Source organism: Poeciliopsis prolifica, unplaced genomic scaffold (genome assembly GCF_027474105.1).
Source record: "Poeciliopsis prolifica strain line A6 unplaced genomic scaffold, Auburn_PproV2 SCAFFOLD011, whole genome shotgun sequence".
Lineage (NCBI taxonomy): Eukaryota > Metazoa > Chordata > Actinopteri > Cyprinodontiformes > Poeciliidae > Poeciliopsis > Poeciliopsis prolifica.
In genome coordinates this window covers 3,423,736-3,444,686 of record NW_026562386.1, presented here as the reverse complement: position 1 = coordinate 3,444,686, position 20,951 = coordinate 3,423,736, and the positions used below count along the sequence as shown (strand labels likewise).

Sequence of the window (20,951 nt, the reverse complement as noted above, 5' to 3'; positions counted from 1 at the left end):
AAAACAATCATGGATACGTCATTCATTCTCATTTCTAATTTAAAAAACATTAGAAAAAGTGTCGTATTTATCTAATTTTGAACAAATGTTATAAACCTATTTGTTCTAAAGAAATATAAATATTGAGCTAATGTAATTTACAAACAATATAAAATAATTCAGTGGTTTTGTGTCCATAAATTACAAGAACTTGTCTTGCTCATATTAAACAAATATTTTCATCTATCTGACTTTAAAGTTATGGAAAACATGACAGTCAGGGTATTTTTTAACATCGTGAAAGATAATAAAGTAAATCTTCTAAAATCCTAATTTCCTGGTTTAAAAAAATGAAGTAAATAATATTAATTTGTTTATATTTCATGACGAAGATGAGAAAGTTACAGTAATATCTTCTTTCATATGTCCATAGAGCAAATTTTGCAATGAGTGAAGACTGAATGCACAAAAAGTCTGCACACACTGAATTATGTCAGGCTACAACCAAAAATTCATTTTTATGTTCTTCTGGCACAAAGTAGTGAATTGAAATGATTGAGTTGGGAAGAAAAACAATTTATAGTTTCTAAAAAGGGTGGCATGCATTTGTATTAACTGATAATGATAAATAATCCATTGAAAACAATGGATTATTAATAGTAAAAAGAGACCATATCATTTAATATCTTTAAACTGCAGCTATTTCACGGAGGCTTCAGAGATCATTAACATTCATGGGAAAAAAACAGCATCATAAAGACCAAGAAATAGAGAAGACAGAACTGGGAGAAAGTAGTGGAAAAGGCTGAAGTGTTGTTAGGATATCAAACAGTGTGTTAAGATATAAACATGTCACAGTATGCTGTGAAACCCAGTGTCTGAAAATAAAAAATGTTTTACGCTGCAACCTGTCCAAGAGTTTTCTATGAAGACCAGCAGTGTGGTCTTCATAGAAAAAGTGTCCAAAAAAAGCAATTTTTGAAGGAAACTTAATGAAGTTCAGGGGGCAGCTTCATGCAGAGGACATTATTGAAAACTAATGAAAGTGCAGGACAGCAGCTGCTGTCAGAGTTGATGGGTGATGGATCCAGGGTAATCATGGAAGAAGACCTGCTAGAGGCTGAATGCAATGATTCAGATCAAATGGTTTAGAGCAAAGCAGAGTCAGGAGCTAATCAAAGGGAGATCATTTTCAATTCAGCAATCTATCATAAGACCTGACTATTACTCCTCCACTCTTCCATACACTTTTGCAGAAACTGAAATATTTTGCTAACAAGGCAAATATTTCATGTAGATTTGCTTCTAGAAATTTTTGAGTCATGGTGAAAACATCGGCCCTTCTTGGAGGTTTGTAAAAAAATTTTAAAAACTCCCTTGCTTTGCAGTGGCGTATAACATAAATCCCCATCAAATATGGATGGACAGACGGACAGATGTGGTTGTAATGTGACAAAATGTTAAGTTCAGGGGATACTAATATTTCTTTGTTAATTTACTGCATGTGAAAAGGTGATTTGTTCTGTTTATCATCCTCTCCACACTGTAGACCTTCAGACTGTGGAGTTTCCTCTTCACATTTTGATGCTTCACAAAGCTCCTCGTATGAGCCGTTCTCTTGAAAAGGTCGAGGTCCCAGAAGCTCCACCATGTCCGTTCTGTCCACAATCTCTTTTTCTAGCAGACGCTTCGCCACCTGTAAAAAAAGAAGTGTTCTTTAAAATCGGAGAGTCTGAGGGGCCCACAGCGGGTCGACGAGTCGCACCTTTTCCACCATCTCCTTCTTGTCCACAACAAGCCGATGTGTTCGCTGGAAGGCGGCGTCGACGAGCGAGCGGACCTCCTGATCTATGAGCTGCGCTGCTGACTCACTGTAGGGCTTCTCTGTGACAGCGTTGTGCTGAAGGTGGAGGTCGAAAGAAACATGACCCACAGCCTCGTTCATTCCGAACTGAACGACCTGAAGAAGCAAACAGAAACGTTCGCTTACAGAGTGAAGGTTCGACTAAAAACCCCAACATGCGAGACAAACGTTCATTTTAAATCTCGGCGGCGGTCCTGACGGCTAATTGAGCTGATCACCTGCTCGTACGCCGTCTGTGTGACTTTCCTGAGGTCGTCCCGGGACCCGGTGCTGACCCGTCGAAAAAAAACCTGCTCGGCCACGCGTCCGCCCAACATCATGCACATCCTGTCAAACATCTGGTCCTGGTTCAGCAGATGCAGCTCCTTAGATAAATACTGTGCATAACCCAAACCTCTCCCTCGAGGAGCAATGGAAACCTGATGGTAATGTAAAGTAAAAATCTTCCAAATCAGATAAATAAATATTACTAGGGACCGGGTCCGAGGGAATACCTTAAGCAGTGGTTCTGCATGCTCCAGGAACCATCCTGCTACAGCATGACCAGCCCTGTGATACGCCACGGTTGTCTTTTCCAGAAGCTGTAACGGCTGAGTGTTTTTATTCAGACCTCAGATAAAAGAAGACGCCTTACAGAATCAGTACTTCGCAAAAAAAAAAAAATCCAAAATTGTTGCATGAAAAGCCAAATTTTGTTACATTGTTTAAAAATAGAGCTATCGCCTACATTTATGTATCCATGTCAAAAAGTGGCTTTGTGACACATGGTGTAAGAAAACTTAATGCTGTTAACATCTGGTGGGTGAATCCACACAGAAACCTTCACTATGACAATACATAATCCAGTCATAAAAAATGATGACATTAAATCATTAATTCTTTAAAATATGCTTTCATTTTGTTTTCCTGTTTTTTTACAAAAGAGTTGAACTTTGATAACAAAAATGAACATTGTTGCTTAATAAAATTATCCATGTTGGTTTTTAGCTGACTTACCTGCAATGACTCTCTCCACAGCCTCCTCAAAGTGCTCAGCACTGATGCACTGGCTGACATGACGTGCAGCTCTCAGTGCAGCTTCATTACACACCGTGGCAATTTCAGCCCCTAACACACGGGAGAAACAGCCATAGAGAAACTGACGTGTGACGCTTTAAAGAAAAGCTTCCAAGCTGGAACTAAATAGTTTTGTTCCAGGCTTTGCAGCAAAACGTTCAGCATTTTTGGAAAGTTTAGCCACAGATGCATGAGCCCCACTTCCCATTCTTACCCGTGAAACCTGGAGTCTGTGCAGCTAGCTTCCTGGACAAGGCTTCCAGGTTCAAACAAGGCTCCAACTTCAGAGGTCTCAGGTGCACTTTAAAGATGGATGCTCTGCCTTTTATATCAGGCAAGCCTGCAGTAAAGAGAAAACAAGCCTGGTATGAATTTTACAGTACATTTCTACTGGAATATCAAGTTAATTTGCTGGAGGAGGAAGCTGTCATCTGAATCTCTAAATGATATCAGTTATCTTACGGTTTCAATCAATTATCCTAATTTTTTTTGTCAGCAATAAACCAGATGTCTGACAGCTTGTAACGAGCAAATTAGATTTTAGCTGGAACAAAAACCATCAACCATCTCCATCAAAACATAAAAGCAGCCAGACAAACACAGCATGGCTTAGATGACATTAGAGTGGAGCAGAGATGAGAAAATATGTGCAAATATAATAAACTTCAAAGACTAATTTTGAAGTCTCCAAGCCCGGGTCTGTTGTCGAATTACAGTAACGACAACGACGACACTCATGCGACACGGCATAAAAAACCATCATGTAAACAGGAAAATGTTGCTTAAAGTACAATTGAAATTAAATTGTTCCAAAACACTTACATAAGAGCAGGAAGTTATACAACAAGACAGGGAATAAATGAAAGAGTAACGAGATTCCCCAGAGTCCAGAGAAGAGTCCGTGCTCTACTTCACCCAAATATATGTGTCGATCAAAGCGGCCGGGTCTCATCAGAGCCGGATCCAGGATATCAGCTCGATTAGTGCCGGCTAGCACGACAATGTTGGTGCTGCTGTTGAATCCTACAGTCAGACAAACAGGACGGGGGTTTTCAAAGTGTTGCATAAGGAATTGGAAAAATAAATGTGCTTAAATGCTCACCGTCCAATTCCACGAGCAACTGGTTCAGAGTGTTTTCCTGCTCGCTCTGCCAGCCAAAGCTCCCGCTGCCTCTCTTCCTGCCGACCGCATCGATCTCGTCGATAAAAACAATGCAGGGGGCCACCTTGCGAGCCATGGCAAACACGTCTCTTATCTGACAAAAGAGCAGATCATGAGCGATTCGTAACACGGACAGATAATTTTTTAAGCAATTTGTGAGAATGGAGGACTGACCCTTGCGGGGCCCACCCCAGCGAAAACCTCCTGAAACTCGGAGCCATTGACTGTGATGAAGGGGACGGTGGCCTCCCCTGCTGTGGCCTTCGCCAGCAACGTCTTCCCAGTTCCAGGGGACCCGGATAACAGCGCACCCTGAAAAGACAAAAATGTGATTGTGACAGAAGAAATCTGAGATGCAATCAAATATGAAAACACACACGGACTTACCTTTGGGATCTTGGCTCCCAACTCCCGGTACTGATTTGGATTTTTCAGAAAATTTACAAACTCCAAGATCTCTAGTTTGGCCTCTTCACAGCCTGCCACATCCTTAAAGCAAACACTTCCAAAGTCTTTAATTATCTTTGCTTTAGATGCTTTCATGCTGAATGGATTTCCTTTCAAACTGCCGCCATGTGATCCGGCTATTGGCCCCTGTCGCATTGCAAATAGTAAGAAGCCGGCCAGGAGGAACGTAGGGAGAACACTTAAAACCATCGTCCTGAGGATGAATGAAAAGGAAATTGATGGCAGGACAGGAGCAGGAGAAGAAAATCTGATTTGCATGTTGCTTCAGCCTGAGGAAAGACTCTGACCCGTCACTTTCGCTGGTGTAGAGGACCGGTACTTTCTGTGTGGAGTCCAGGCCCATTTCCTCCTGCACCATCTCCAACTTGTGTTCAAATGAGGCCACGCTGCCAATGTTAAACCACAAATAATCCTGAAACACAAAATCAAAACAAGACGTAAGAAGTCTTTTCAGAACACGGCACTGCGTTATCTTACTAACCACGTCTTTTGAGTTCACCCCATCGGCCGGAAACACTTTGACATACTGCTTATTGACCACCGCTACATGACCAACCTGAGAGAACAAAATGATCTGTTTACACTATTGATGAGAGGACATTAGCTGAGAAAGACTCCGGGAGCGACACTGATCTAAACTCACCAAGCCTTTGCTCAGATACAGCACAAAATCCTTCCAGGAGATCTGGACTTTGGTTTCCCTGAAGTGGAAGTACAGAAAGGCTGCGGTCATGCCCGCAGCACCGAGAGCAAAGTTCTGCACGGTCCTTTCATCGAAGGAAAAATCTTTCTGGAGGACGAGGAAACGTTGAAATGAGAACAGATGAATCAGCTTCTGACCACTGATACATGAAGTTTTAATATTAAACCAAATGAAGGAAAGGGAAAGCTTTCCACCACATAGCCTTGGGTTAAGTAGGTGAAATAATGATAATAACAATATCATGTTACTACAGACTAAGGGTTTTGTCATTTCTGAAAAATGTTATTAAACTGAATAATTATGGTGAAAAGTGAACCATATAAATATATTAATTCTACATTTTCTATGCAATGTAAAAAAAAAAAAAAAACGTCTAACTTGAACAGTAAAATTCTGGCAACAACAGCTGCTGGAATTTTACTGTAAATTAAACACTTATTTTTTTAGAGTGTACCAATTTATTTTGCACTTTCACTTTGAGCATTAAATATTAAAAATTCCTCCGTATCCATACGAGCAGTAAATCACCTTTTCAACTTAAAAGCTTAATCTCTGTTTTTACTTGCATCCACAAACAGATTCTAATCTTTAGCTGAACAAAACATGTCACTGTTATAAGAAAACAATTTCAAATATTGCTTTATAACAAATAAATTGCATTACTATAAAACATCGTCACCTTGGCAGCTTTTTAAATTATTATTTTGTCATTTGAAGATGAACAAAAAAGACATTCCTGTGCCTTTCTTATCCAATTTTTCTTTTCTAGTGATGTGTTTTACTATCACATACAACTTTATTTTACAAAACAAGATAAATGAGTCTTGTTTTGGCCTCTTCACAGCCTGTATGGATGAGTGTTTGAAAAATGTGCAGAACATTTTAACAACATAACTAACGTAGACACTTAGATCTTCACCCTGAATTGTTTCCACCACTGAGATCTCTCTTTTTCTCCTCCATCATTTTCTTCACATCTTTTGGTTTGAAGTGAGTCTTGCTCTTTATTTCTTTTATCTAAATAACAAAAGCAGATATAAATTGCAGAAAAGCAAACCACATAGCAATTTAAGAAACTGAACGAGGACGTTTTTATTGTCCTTTACTTTCTGCTGATGTTCGTCTGCCAGTTCCTTCCTTACTCTTCGGGAACAATTTCTCAAAACCTGAAAGGACAAAGAAAATTAGGAAATCAGATGGCTGGCACTGACCGAAAATATTTGGGTCACTGCGCCTGGTCAGTTGGATCCATTGTATTGTGTGTCGGAGTAAGAAGGCTGGCCGAGTGCTTCACGTACCTTTCAGAGGCCTGTTTGAGCCGAGAAGCCGTGCAAAACTGTGTCGCTGCAGCTCTCCACATCTTCTCTGAATGAGCAACGCCATCTGCAGTTACAGATATTTCATAGGAAATGAACATCACCAAGGTAATAGCAGAAAAGGTCCACTAAAAGCCCTATAATTTGTGGCAAGCGAGGAGTTGTTAGAAACAAAATGCACCAACTGTTCTCCTCCAAACTTAAAGGATTATTGAAATCTTATTAGTTAAGTCCTTGTTGAACTAAACTGTGGGACATTTCACCTCCTTTTATGAGGTAACAATGGCCTTGCTAGTATCTTAAAGACAATAATATTGTTTTGGTAAATCTAACATAAAATATTGACTCTTACTTTGTGCAAAAGCACAAAAGGAAAAAACTTTTCCCACTGAACTGCTAAAAAAGAGACTTCCTTCTCATCCATCATGTTAATCAAAGTACTGCAAAAAGAACATCATGGAACTGAGGAAGCTGTCTCATAAACTACATAATCAAAAGAACCGGGCCTCTGTGTCCCGGGAGAATACAAACAGCCGAGGAATGATGCAGAAGCAGAGCCACTGTTGTTTGTTTGTTTGAGGCTTTGAGGGGCAGCTGTCAGCAGAGATGCGAAGGTTTTTCTCACGACACATATGTCGCTATGTGGCTCATAGGAACTCACGCATCTTACAGAAAATGCATTTTTCTATATACAAAAACAAACAAAAATACTTTGCAAAGTCACTCATTGTTATACGTGCATACATTTTTACTTAATAAAAACATTTCTTCTTACCGAAGCCCCTTTGGAGCGCAAAGTTGCTGCAAGTGTAAACAAGTTTTGTCTCCACGTCCGAACCGTCCGGGCTCGGTTCCGAAAAGACCACATGCTGAGGACGAAGATTTCCGTCAGACGGAGTCATGAGGAGCCTGGGTCCATCTTATGTCTTCTCCCATCCGCCCACAGACGCACATCGGATGAGCCGCGAGGAAGCTGCGCTTTGGAAACATTGGAGAGGCGCTGCGCTGCTGCGCACCTAGGAACAAGTTCAGACCGAAGATCTCGCGAGATGAAAGTTAATTGCAGACGCAATTAAAGAGGAATGTAAATAAATATCATCTCGAACATTATGTCGGTTCATTGCGATTATTTATCTACTTTTCTATTCTACGGCTTTGTTTCAAGATAGTACCGGGGTCAGTTCATCTGCGAAATAAACAAATCTGTACTTTCAGAAACAGATGTCTGTCAGCACTCTGGCTCTGCAGTTAATATTCGTCCAAGGGGACATCCTTCATCCGCAGCCCTCTTCATGTGACCTCACAGCATCTCGTTATGTAATCCGACTGAGCCAACGCAAAAAACTTCAATACGGACGCACGCTTGAATGTGCTGAAAAACTAAATCGCTTTTCATCGTCAGCTGTCTGAGACTTTTGAAGGTGTTAAGTCGAAATTGATGGATATTTGAAACTGTTCCGTGTTTCAGCTGTCTTGACAAAATCTTTAGAAACGTGAAACGGAACCACGTGGCTACAGAGCTCTATTGGTGATGTGCAATCTGAAAAAAACAAAAACAACTTCTCATCTCATTTTTTTTTTTTACCACATTTGTGCGTCATGTAATGGACAAATTAGATGGCATTTTCTTTTTGACAGGAAAAGATTATGTTGAAATATTGAAGAAACATCTCAAAACATTAGCCAGGAAGTTGATTTATTTCATGCACTGATCAGTTGTTTCACAACAAGGCATTGTTTTCACCAACAGCATGTCTGGTCATCAAGTTAAAAAAACAAAAAAACAATATATTTACAGTACTTCAGGCTGCTGAAAAAATAACACAGCCAAAACATTGATATTTTAAAACAAATACTTTTCAAATGGTCACTTCAACAAAACTCATCATGTCTACACAAAACTTGTTCTCAATAGCATAAGACTGAAACCATCAACACAATGACATTAAGATGTGTGGATAGCAGCCGAACATCCAACCCTTTAGCTACATCCTGAATGTATGGATGAGTTCACGAATTTAAATAACAGAGAAGCACAATTAACTCCTTTAGTCCTGCAGAGGCATGCTTCGGTTAACCTGTTGGTGCAGATTCAGAGTACTGTTATAATCACTGCTTTTTTTTTTAATCTAATCAAATAAATTTTAAGTATATTCCACTACTAACTGACTGACAGAAATATGAGAATGAATGCAAACTGAATGATGCAAATAAATATTGCTGTTTGCCCTGTAGTTGTGTTCATATAAATACTTAATAAACTATTCAAAACTGATTATTAGGGTTTTATTTGAAAAAGAAAACACTCTGAAAGAGCCTGCAGAATCAGAACAGAATTAAAATCTGTATCTTTCTACTTAGCTTGCCACAATAATCGATATTTAGCACGATTTTAGTTTTATATGAAAAATCACAAAACAAGAAGACGAGTATTATATTTATGATGGCTAACATTTTTCCATCTTGTAACTGAAAACGGGGAATTTTGACTTAATACATCAAAGCATTGTATTAAAGGACATACGTTTATCTGCAAGAAGAGAAACACATAGTTTCTTCTGGCTTCATCTTGGACTGATGTCAAGAAATTGTTCTAAAGGGAACTGAAATGTAAACTTACACCAGGAGCCATGTTCACAAATATTACAACAGGAACACTGGATCACCTCAGACGCACAACAGTGTTCAGAACAACAGGTTCTAAATGTTTTAGTTCCCCGTTTCACTTTGTAGTGCACAGAAGAGAGAAAGACAAAAAACAAGTCAAACATAATACCAAGATGGGAAGCTAGTTTGGCCCGACTAAGAGTAATCAACATGTTATGAAAAACATCTTGCTCATTTCTCTTCTTCCCCCTCATCCTGTTGGCGGTCTGTCATTCGAGCACATCGTGGACAGGTGGTAGAGTTGTCATAGTAGCAGTCTCTACACACATACACAATAGATGCAAGATATAGACAAGTTCAACAGATGTTTTCTTAACTCGAAGAATGATTCAGCAACCGCAAATAATACAGATACTTGATTTGTTTATTTCTTTAAACTCGTAAAAATGATGAGAGGCTGAGTTGAGTTTGCTTCTCTGGCCTACATGTGTTTTGTGTATCTGCTTGAGGCTTACGACTGTTTCCCATGAGGCCTTTTGTGGGGCTCTGCAGGACGACGGGTCTCTGCGTGGCTATTAGTGACCATCTGATCCCTCTATGGTCAAAGCAACAGCTGTGTCTGTATTGTCTGTATGAATTTGAGCTTATTCCCAGTGCCATGACTAAATGAAAAAGATCCTGAATAAAAATTGTAAAAACTATCTTCTTCCTACATGGGTAGAGTTTCGATTCATGGCCTAAGCCAAATCCAACCCGAAATTCAGGCCAGATCAGGTCAGATTTATTGGCTTACTATTGCAAAACGAGATGCTTCAGTTTAATTCAGGTTAAAAGGTTGGCGGCTCCTCACCTGTGGAAGACGGCAGAACACTCGTGGCACACTGAGGTGTGACTGTCAAACGGAAACAAGATGTCTCCCTCCTTACAAAGCTCACAGACAAAGCCTTTGACCTGACAACGCTAGACACACACCAGACACACAAGAACAACACAGGAGCAGAACAAGACTGGTATCAAGTTTAGATACTTAATGAACGATACTTTTAACTGTTTCCTGTAGCTAATGTGCGAATAGGAAGCTTTATAACTTTTGGTGGGCTGGGCTCACCTCGCAGTCCAGCTTGATGTGCTTGGCAAATGTCGTGTGGATCTCAGTGAGGGAGCAGCTCAGCCTCCCAGTGGAGATGTCGATCAAATCCTGTAGTGAGTACATGTCGTCGTTTTCAACAAAGTGCTGGCGATCCTGCAGCTGTGGAGCCAAAACGCAAAGGAGACATGAAGCAAAACCAGAGCAGTGTAGCCTAGAACCTGTGCGGGCAACTCTCAACTTTGAAAACAACGGGTGAATTAAAAATTAGGAAACAGATCATTAAAATAGTCACTTCTATGTTTAACATAATAGTAGCCCAATAATAATGTGTTCATGGACATTACAGAGTAGAATGTTTTAAAACTATGATATTTATATAAACAAAGCAAATACTAACCATAAAATAATAATAATAATAAAAATCCAAAGAGGATTGTTGAAATTAAAATGCTTAACATTTGAGAAATTATATGAAACACTACCGCCTAGATACTTTTACTAGGTGCACAATTTTGGTTTCACTCTGTTTTACCGATTAAAAATACTGCTGCTAAGTCATTTTGATGTTTGTTAGCTTGATAACTCAAATAGTTACTGACCTGCAGCAGCAGCCGAGCCTCCATCGCCTCCTTGCAGGTAATGAAATATGGTTTCATCAAGAGGATATCATGACGAAGCTTCTGTGAATCCAAAACAGACACATACAAAAATAAATGTTGTTGCTGGGACTCCCAGCATGAGATTGCCGCCCTCAATTAAAAATCAGGGTTTTTTTTCTCATTATAATTATTAGCAGCTGTAAAAACAAAAACAAAAAATGATGACGAATCAAAACTAAAATATTAGTGAGACAAAAATCTTTAACAGAAGCCATTTTGTTACATATCAAACGTTTTTTAGTGTTAAGAACAGCTCTCTCTGTTTTACTTAAATATCAAATATCCATCCACTCATGCATTTTCTTACACCCTTGTCCCTAGTCCCCATCTCCAGCAAACGTTTTTGTAAAAGTGAAAATTAGATGTTTACTTTGTGGCACTTGGTTACCAGAAAACAAACTCATCCCTTAGCAACAGATTGACAACAAATATTGTTATTGTTCAAAAAACTTCTGCTCTATTGAAATACTATTTAGCACTACTATTTAACAAAACCAGTGCAGTTGGTAAATTTTTCAAAAAAGTGAAAATGTTCAATTTTTCTGTCATTGGTGTTGAATATGTTATAAACAGATATTACTAGGAAAAAAAGAAACAAATTAGCACCAAATTAATTGTTGTTTATAGACCATAATCTCTTTTGAAATACTCCATATCTGCTTAGACACAAGAAATTTACGGCTGGTAAATTCAGCTAAAGTATAACTCAGATGTTTATTGTGAGGCACTTTGTTACCAGAAAACCTGCTCATCTCTTAGCAACAGATTGACAACAAATATTGTTATTGTTCAAAATACATAATATTTCTTCTGTTCTATTGAAATACTATTCATTTACTTACTAAACAAGACTTGTGCAGTTGGTGAATTTTTAAGAAAAGTGAAAATGTTTCTTTTTTTTTTTTTGTCATTGGTGTTGAATATGTTATAAGACAGATATTCAATGCAAATGTAAAAATCTGATTTATTCTTCGTGGGAGTTTGTCACCAGAAAAAAAATGCTCATCCCTTTACAACAAATTAATAAAAAGAAAAATGATTGTTTATAAAACATAAGCTCTTTTGAAATAGTGCTCACCTGCTAAGAAAGAAGAAAATTACAATTTACTTTGTGGCATTTGGTTACCAGCAATTACACTCATCTCTATCAAATGTTTTTATTATTCAAAAAACATAAGATTTCTTCTGTTCTTTTGAAATACTGAACAGAAGAATTCACCAGAATTCAGCTGGTGAATTTTTATAGGAAAATGTTTAATTTTTTTGTCATTGGTGGTGAATATATTATAAAACAGATATTCAATGCAAATATAAAAATCTGATTTATACTTCGTGGCAGTTCGTTACTAGTCAAATAAAACAAATTAGCACCAAATTAATTATTGTTTATAGACCATAATCTCTTTTGAAATACTCCTTACCTGCTTAGACACAAGAAATTGACAGCTGGTAAATTTTGCAAAAGTGAAAATATGATGTTTACTTTGTGGCATTCGGTTACCAGAAAACGTGCTCATCTCCTAGCAAGATTAACAACAAAGATTGTTATTGTTCAAAAAACATATTTCTTCTGTTACACTACTTAAAAAGAATTGTGCAGGAGGTGAATTTTTAAGAAAAGTGAAAATGTTTCATTTTTTGTGTCATTGGTGTTGAATATGTTATAAAACAGATATTCAATGCAAATGTAAAAATCTGATTTATACTTCGTGGCAGTTCGTTACCAGAAAAAAAAAAAGCTAATCTCTTAGCACAAAATTAATTATTGTTTATAAAACACAAGCTATTTTGAAATGCTGTTCATCCGCTTAGACACAAGAAAATTTACAGTTGGTCAATTTTGCAAAAATATAAATCAGATGTTTACTTTGTGGCACTTTGCTACCAGAAAACGTGCTCATCTCTTAGCAGCAGATCTCCTGCGATCTTTTGCAGGCTTCAATTGGGAAGGTTTAAAAAAATCTAAAGCAATTTCAGCTGTGGTTCAACACTGGGTCACATTTAATTTGAGTTTTCTCTTGAACCTCTAGGTGTAACAGTGCTGGTTTGAGAGCAGCAATCCAATGAAGAAGGGTTTATAATGAGCTACCAGGACAAAACTCCACATATGTCCCCAAAATTATGAACTTAAAGTGAAACTTAAGATTTTTAGAGAGAGAAATAAATCAATTTCCTCACCCTGATCTCAACCAGTTCCTCCACAAAGTTGAACAGCAGTGGGTTGATTTCTTTCAGCTTCAGCACAGGTCGAGGCATCATGAGTGTCAAGTAACGCATGGAGGAACGACAAACCTGGAACAGAGATAATGTCCTCTCAGAAAACACACTTTTACCCCAGAAACAAAGATGTACCTTTCTTATTATTATACATCCAGAACTCACTTCCCGAACAATTGAGAATAATGTCACAGTGTCTTTTTTTAAGCAATCTCTGAAGTGGTCAAAAGCAAAAATCTTGATTGGTTGTGGTTTAACAATCACTTAAATCTTTGGTGAAATCACATCATAAACAAAATGCAAAACTTGCAATTCTGTTCTGTTTTCAAAGTAAGAGCATTTCCACATGTACAATGCAAAGAAATCTCATGAGATTGGGATTAAACCATAAGAAAGCCACCAATCTAAGTCTGATCTGAAGAAAGGGCTTACATACCAAACCATTCAAGATTGATTAGACAGTGTTAGGATTTGAGGTGGCAGCAGGTGATTGGGTCTACGACCAGTAACTTTATGTGTTCAAAGCATCTCTTCAACGCACTCGTTATGTCCAAAACGAAATTATTATTTGAAAAAAAGAAAAACACAATTTACCGTGAACTGTGTTTTAGTAGTTAATTGAGTTGCTGAGAAAAGATACCCATAATCTACCAAACTAGAAAGACCATGAAGCTTATTTATTTATCGCTGTTTCTCTCAACAAGAAAATAGAAAATAAACTGAATTAAACCGTGAAAGATACAGAAAAATGATTGTAAAATGGTTTGAAATCATGTCATTATTTGACCCTAAGGTCTGCAAATAACAGCAAACAAATACGATGTACAGCGAGTCCTGCCTCTGGACTCATTTCCAACAAGCATCAACTTTTATCGCATTCCCGCTGATGATACCTTGCGTGGCTCAAACTCCCAGTTGTGGATGACCCTAGCTGGAATGATAGCCGTGTCGTTCCAGTGGCACGTGCTGCAGTAATACTGGCCTGTATAATCACATTGCCTGGCCTCGCTGGGAACGCCTCCTGAAACACAAACATGGCGCGTTACAGTAAAGCTGCAGTAAAAGTGGGGAAATTACATCATGCAGCAAACAAACATGTTCATTCAGAGATTTAGGATTATACGTACTGCAGGGGAGCGGGAGAACACACTTTAACAGAATGACACTTTATGGGTCCCCCTTTCTTATTTTAGACAAATTTTAAGGAATAAATTCAAAACCTCACAATGAAACAATGGCAGATTTTGACAACTTTACATCTCATTTGTACTCACTCAGTGAGATAGGAGTGCGGCACTCTGCACAACGGTAGTCTTGTCGATCTAGTCCTATTTCTGGGCAGATGCTTAGTTCATACTCCGACTGGTGGCTCACCTTTGACCTGACGCAGGGCTTCGTGATCTGGTTCATGCACTTGCTATGGCAACGGTAATAGCATCCTGAAACAAGAAAAACACAATAGCATGCTACGACAAGCAATAAATAAATATTTTTACTTACTCAGACAAAGATTGATTTTATCTCAAATGTGCATGCCTTAGACAAAGTAAAAAGAAAAAACTAAAAACTTAGTTTTCTTGACTATAAACTGTGATATTTATGAAGTAACAAGATCCTGAACGAAACCTGCTTCACATAAACAAACTGATATTTTCTTTAACTTCCCCTCTCGCAGAGTCAGAGCTGAACTGTTCGTTTCATTTCTTCATTTAGACACAAGAACTGACCTTCAACGGATTAGTAGCAATAAAGTATTATGAACAGAAACAAAGGCAATGGATAATCTTTCTGAGTAAAATAAACCCTTCATTTTGTGATTTTGTGGGCTTATTTTTGCGGCATGAAGGGTTGAAAATAAACCCTTCATGCTCTGAGCTTCGGAATGAAGCTCAGGGTGAAACTCGGGTTCAGCATGGAAAAATGCAATCATCTAGACAAAACAAACGTGGCTTAATCTGTGTGATGATGCAATCAGAAACATGCATACCTGTGTTACGGCATCATGGTGAAAGGTGTGGTGCAGCTCAAATTATTCTATTCTAAATTTGAAAAATTAGTTCATGGATAAATGTTTCATTAGCAGTTCATATCAAACGCTTTTGAGTTAAACTATTAAAACTCCAGGATCCAATTAAGACGTTTAATGTGAACGACAAACGCCTTGTCACTTGATGTTTTGTAGTTCTCTGCACTGACACATTCTGTAGTGCTGCATCATTGTGTATTGTGGCTTACCTGTGCAAGTGTACCAGGTCTGGATTAGACCCCAAATGATGGTACTGCACTTGTCACAGGTCTGCTTCACGCTCTTACTCTTCTCTTTTGAAAAGCGGTGCTCCAGTATGACTCTCAGATTAGGCTCATCTTCCTCTGGGTCCTTCAGAGGAAAACAGCTAAATGAGACTCAGATTTTGAGACAATGTGGTTGGGTTTGAGGACACATATCAAAAACAGGAATTTATTCAAAATAATGATTCATTTCTGGAATTATCATTCGCTATGATCTGAAGTGTAATGCTGCTAGTTTAGAATAATTCCCAGCATGCCACTCAAAATTTGTCAGGAATATTTAGAAGCAGAAAATAAAAAAGTTACTCAAGTAGAAAAATAAAACACAGAGGAACACATCATCCATCCTCCTGAAGCAGCATCCAAACAAACAGCAGTGTTGTACCTTCGTCTCAGTTCTAACCTTAAGTTCCTGCAGTTTAAGTCGCAGGTGGATCAGTTTGACCACAGTGTCTTTTTGTCTCTCCGAATGCTCTGGCAGTTCCAAGATCAGCTTCTTACATTCTTCTATGGCCAGTTTCAGCTGTTCAATGTCCGAAGCCACAAAGGAACCCTGAAACAGCAACAGTAAAAAAAACAAAACAACAACCATTAATTTAAGATGGAAGTGTTTCTACTTTGCAACAGTTTGATTGAATCTTAGCAACAGCCATTTTGGTTAATGTCCTTTCAGCAACAATGGCTACAGGTTGGAATAAAAGTCAGATTATGTGTTTAATTAAACAGATCAAGCAAAAATATATAACAAGTCATTGTCAAAAAATAAACACCAAACATTTGATTTTGGTCGATCTTTTTGTCCTACATCTATTTATGAGAATTTTCAGTGTCCAAGACATTTCTTACATAAAGGAGTTCATCAGTTTAACACTTTCATTGTGTAAAGAGCAAATGAAAGCACAGCTTCAGCAACAAAACAGAAACAGGGATGCACTGATTCTGCCCAGTTTATGCATCTTACTTTCCAACTGTTACAGAAAAACATTTAAAACTCACCACAGGTCTGGAGAAATGGTCCTCAGCTAGGCCGAGGTCCATGGTGCGATCACAGCTGTGGGTTTTGGTCCCAGAAAACAGATCAGAGCTTGCTTCTGAAAACACAGAATAAAAACTTTAAAGTTAAGTTAATTAAGTTAAACAGTCAGTTACTCAGTCCTCCTTACTGCCTCCACACACAGGAGAATCACAAACAGAGGAACAAACTGAGAACTGTTTTAAACCATCCAGTAATGTGTAACCAAGCTGTTTAGGACATGTGATCACCGTCATAAAAAAATGTAGATCAGCTGAGTTAATTCATTCTGCTGTCTGTGTTTTTTACATCCACTTTTTTATTAGTTACTTAGACTAAAAACAATTTCTCCTTTTACTACAAACTCTGTAACTGCCACCTATCTTTTTGACTAACCTCTGCATTATGTCAGCAATAAGCAGTAAGTTATCATGTTGCTTTCTGATAAAACATTAAAACTAAAAATCTGGCAACAAAATGCTTTTTTCCAAATGTAAATAAAAGCAGCAGGCTGTTTAGTTTCTAAATTGTTCCTGTTTATGAGCCGGTGCCTAGCAAAACCATATTAATCCAGTTAAAGGACATTACACTATGGCAAAAATGCACATTGGGTAACCATATTTGCTTTACAAAAATGTAAAGCACTTGTAAATCCAAGCAGTTATTGCCATTTTTTGTCATTTTAAATTAGAAAATACATAAAACTGAATCAAAATTTAACAGAAAAAAAGGGTACATTTTTGTAAAAGCGGCATTTAATCAATATAAAAAAAATACTTGTACATTTTTTGTAAAGATTGAAGATAATCCATATTAATATCATCTACATTTGGCTTAAAACTGAAAAAATTAAGAAAAATTTAGCTTTTACCTGTGTACACTTCAGAGCAAAACATCTTTAGCCTCAGTGTCGAATTACTTGCAATATAAGTATCAGTGCAGATAAAGTGTTTGAGAAGCTTTGCTCGAGCTCCCAAATCAAGGAAATGTTACTGATTTCCTGCTTATGCTTTTGCTTCTCATTTGTTCTGGTTTAGCGACGGCATTTCCCACTTCTTGTTTTACAAGCCTAGAGTTGGTCACAAGAGTCCATTTGGCTTTTTTTTTTTTTTTTTCGCTAGTATTTGACTGACATTAAAACTGTTTCATTGTATTCAGCCATTTCTTGAAAGTGGATTTTAAGAAGAAAAGTCCTGCACCAAATGTGAGGAAGTTTGCTCTTCCTTGCAAATGAAGCTTGCACGGAAGTGACATTAACAAAAAGCAGATGAAGGGGAAGTCCATGAACACAGAAAAAATATATCCCGTAACAAAAATATCAATGACTTAAATGTATAAAATTCCTAAAAGTGAAAAAATGTTTGCGATGAGCATTTTTTTTCTCTCCATTCAATTAAAGAACGGATTTGGGGAAGTTTTTAGTTTAGATATAGCACCTTTCAACAACAAGGCATTTCAAAGTGTTTTACATCACAAAATTACAAAGTCATAGAACATTACGTTTGGAACATCAGATTACTGATTGTTTCATGATTAGGTTTCAAGCGCAACTCTAAGGTGGATTTTTAGTCAAGATTTAAAGGAACTCAGTGTTTCAGCTGTTGTGCAGTTTTCTGGAAGTTTGTTTCAGATTTGTGGTGCATAGAAGATGAATGCTGCTTCTCCATTTTTGGTTCTGGGTATGCAGAGCAGACCTGAACCAGAAGATTTGAGCGGTCTGGAAGGATGGTACAACAGCATATCTTTAATGTATTGTGGTGCTAAGCCAATCAGTGATTTATAAAAAGCAGCAGTATGCTAAAGTCTATTCTCTGAGCCACAGGAAGCGAGTATAGGGACTGTAAAACTGATGTGATGTGCTCTAACTTCCTGGTTTTAGTCAGAACATGAGCAGCAGCGCTCTGGATCAGCTGCAGGTGTATGACTCGCTTTTCAGGCAGACCTGTGAAGACACTGCTGCAGTAAATGATGCGACTAAAGATAAAAGCATGGATGAGTTTCTACCCAACTCTTCAGTCAATTCAGTCACATGTCAACAGCGTCAACAGCAGCACTGAGGTCCGACAGAACCTTGGTGCAGGTTCTGTTGGACCTCTGTATTTTATTTATGCAAGACTGTGGTTCTTCCACTGTCTGTGTTTATATGGATATCATTTAACACCTTGACTAGGGAAGTCACATTGTTTTTACAGCATTAGAAAAAACAACTGGCTTAATGTAGTTTGTAATTCTTGAAGAAAACAAGATAATGAATGACACGTCAACAAACCAAACAAAAGTTAAACGAAGCAAGTTTTTGGTGTTAAACTGTAATTAAATCCCTTTCTTTACCAGAAGAAAAATAACTTGTTAATATTTCTCTTATCACTTGTTTTTGTCTCATACATTTTGTTTATACTTGTGTTTTTCTACATAGCTGTGATTAACAACAATTTCCTTTACCATGTTGCTGGGTTGCCTTCCCTCCTTCAGGCTGATCTTCCTCTTCTCCACGATCAAAGGGATTGAGGCGAGTTTGACGGAAATGTGCAAGTCTCTCATCATACTCCATTTTATCGGCTACATCTAAGGGAGACAAAAACCAACAGAGCTGACACACAGGCAGTCAAATTCCCTTCTCTTGGTCTTGATAGTCAGGGTTAGTTTACAGTGGAAGCAGGCTAGGTAATGTGCCCATTTGCTAACTGTACATTGGAAAATGTTCTGCTCCTGTAGAAAATGTCACGTCAGTTAAACCCTAATTATGATTTCAACAACCCAGAAAACTAAAGTATTGAAGTATGAATGCTTCAGATTCATAGAACCGCATGGATGGTACCTTTAAAGGTGTCTGTTAAAATGCTTAAAAGCTCAATCAAAGAAGGAATGACTAAAAATGAATGGCAATGACAACGCTTGTCATACAAAAAAAATCAATTTGCATGTGTTCTCTGAGAAACAGGCATGAGTTGAGGTAATTCAAAACAGCTTAAAGCTTGCAGTCAGTGCAAGGAGACGCTTCATCACCTCATTAAAACCAATCAGGACCCCCGTTGAATGGTCGCCTAAACAACGCAACACTTCACATATCACTGCCGAAAATAATCTGGAATGTGGAAAACAACAAGTTTCAGCCATCCTACCACCATGAATTGGCAGATAAACACCACCCTGGCTAAGGCTAACGAGCTAACCAGCTTCAAAAAGCAACGTTTTCTGTGGTGGTTTTGATACCAATTCTGACGAGTATGTATAAAATCTTACCCCGTTCTTGAACGTGTCAACATCAGACAACAAGCAGCTGGTAAAGCGTCTGTTGTAGCGACTAATATTGTTAACGTGGGCAGCTCTCGGAGCTTTGTTTTGCCCCTGTCATCAGCAACATCACACGGCGAAGTATAAATGTACCTCCGTCTCAACAGCTGCTTCCGGTTTGTTTCCTTCAGAGTAAAATCCTTAATCGAGCATCTGCGCACTTTTGATGTGAGTTAGTTTAGATAAAGTACATATGAAGATAAAGTTTAGGTATTTTATTTATGTAATAGGTGCTTGCTTTGATTTAAATGCGATAACTAATTTTAAAGTGATGTTTTAAGCTTTTATTTTGAAGTTTCAACCTTTTCAGCCCCCAATCCTTCCAATAAAATAGTTTAACTTTACCTAGTGATTTTTCACTTCATCCTATCTTGGAATAGACAAATTACTTCTGAATTTACTTTGAAATTTAATTGAGGCTCAAAAAGAATAAAATAGACAACAATCTCTGATTGTCTCTCATTTGGGAAATTCATCAGCAAGTCTTATTGGTAAAAAGAAAAATAAACTTGCACTCACATAGGATTTACTTTTTAAAATGAAGAATTTTAACTTTTTTAATTAAACAGAAATTTGGAATAAGACAGAAAAATGTATAACAATAACAACTCGTGGATTACAGTTCTAACAATATTATAACTACTACTATGTTACTGCTAATATTAATAATAATGATAACAACAAAACTGGAAGAACAAGAAATAGGGCATGGAAAGACTATAAACTAAAACATACCCCAGAAATTATGATCCTGAGATCCACATCCATGTTAGAATTAAGTTGGTATTTGTACAAACTGCTTTTTAGCTGTGTAAAACAAAGCAGAAACCAATAATTCGTTTTCAGATGATGTATTGAACAGTGCTCTGTGAGATTTTTCAAAGATTTGGAAAATATTTTGTATTTTAGCTCTACTTCAAACAATCTGCTGTGTTCCTTCATGACCGGTTCGTGTCTAAAGGTCAAACACCTTCGGACTTCACTGAGAATAGCTTTGTAAAACCAAATGAAAAACACAGAGGCATCTTTATTGTCATTTTATTGGTAATGAGAGACCAGTCCTTTGGATAAATGTGGGAATCTCCCCTTAAAGAAGACACTTTGACCAAGAGAGCATTACCAAACTGTCTAATTCCAGCAAAGTATTTTATCTTGTCTTCTTTCATCATGGCCACCACCTGCACACAACAACGACAGTCTTGTAAATTTTAACACTGCCTCGGGATTTTTATGCA

General features: G+C 37.7%; 2 protein-coding genes across 3 annotated transcripts; both read right to left on the bottom strand.

Moving 5' to 3' along the window:
* Positions 1–339: 339 nt before the first annotated feature.
* Positions 340–7,548, bottom strand: LOC129364117 (AFG3-like protein 1). 2 transcript variants are annotated; one of them, XM_055036561.1, is made up of 17 exons: positions 7,324–7,548; positions 6,531–6,615; positions 6,339–6,398; positions 6,152–6,249; positions 5,173–5,319; positions 5,011–5,085; positions 4,817–4,941; positions 4,449–4,722; positions 4,236–4,373; positions 4,002–4,155; positions 3,815–3,922; positions 3,114–3,239; positions 2,840–2,950; positions 2,338–2,453; positions 2,062–2,262; positions 1,745–1,939; positions 340–1,675 (listed from the first exon to the last, which is right to left on the bottom strand). In XM_055036561.1, the coding sequence occupies exons 1-17, from the start codon at positions 7,414–7,416 to the stop codon at positions 1,475–1,477; spliced, it is 2,307 nt and encodes a 768-aa protein (XP_054892536.1). In that variant the 5' UTR covers positions 7,417–7,548; the 3' UTR covers positions 340–1,474. The 2 variants fall into 2 exon arrangements, with proteins under 2 accessions (XP_054892536.1, XP_054892535.1); XM_055036560.1 differs by having other exon boundaries at positions 2,062–2,453; positions 4,817–5,085.
* Positions 7,549–8,227: 679 nt separating this feature from the next.
* On the bottom strand, positions 8,228–19,789 carry def8 (differentially expressed in FDCP 8 homolog). Its single transcript, XM_055036563.1, has 12 exons — positions 19,666–19,789; positions 18,865–18,987; positions 16,407–16,501; positions 15,814–15,963; positions 15,357–15,498; positions 14,396–14,560; positions 14,015–14,142; positions 13,083–13,196; positions 10,845–10,925; positions 10,264–10,404; positions 10,006–10,115; positions 8,228–9,474 (listed from the first exon to the last, which is right to left on the bottom strand). Exons 2-12 carry the CDS (start codon positions 18,971–18,973, stop codon positions 9,387–9,389), a joined length of 1,323 nt encoding a protein of 440 aa, XP_054892538.1. The 5' UTR covers positions 18,974–18,987; positions 19,666–19,789; the 3' UTR covers positions 8,228–9,386.
* Positions 19,790–20,951: the final 1,162 nt, after the last annotated feature.

Coding starts and splice junctions, on each gene's coding strand:
- def8 (XM_055036563.1), bottom strand. CDS start 18,973: ATGGAGTATGATGAGAGACTTGCACATTTCCGTCAAACTCGCCTCAAT. Junction 16,502..18,864: donor GAAGGCAACCCAGCAACATG/GTAAAGGAAATT, acceptor CTGTGTTTTCAG/AAGCAAGCTCTGATCTGTTT. Junction 14,143..14,395: donor CCGCACTCCTATCTCACTGA/GTGAGTACAAAT, acceptor TTTGTGTTTCAG/GAGGCGTTCCCAGCGAGGCC.
- LOC129364117 (XM_055036560.1), bottom strand. CDS start 7,416: ATGTGGTCTTTTCGGAACCGAGCCCGGACGGTTCGGACGTGGAGACAA. Junction 3,923..4,001: donor GTTGCTCGTGGAATTGGACG/GTGAGCATTTAA, acceptor GTCTGACTGTAG/GATTCAACAGCAGCACCAAC. Junction 1,676..1,744: donor AGAAGGAGATGGTGGAAAAG/GTGCGACTCGTC, acceptor CTTTTTTTACAG/GTGGCGAAGCGTCTGCTAGA.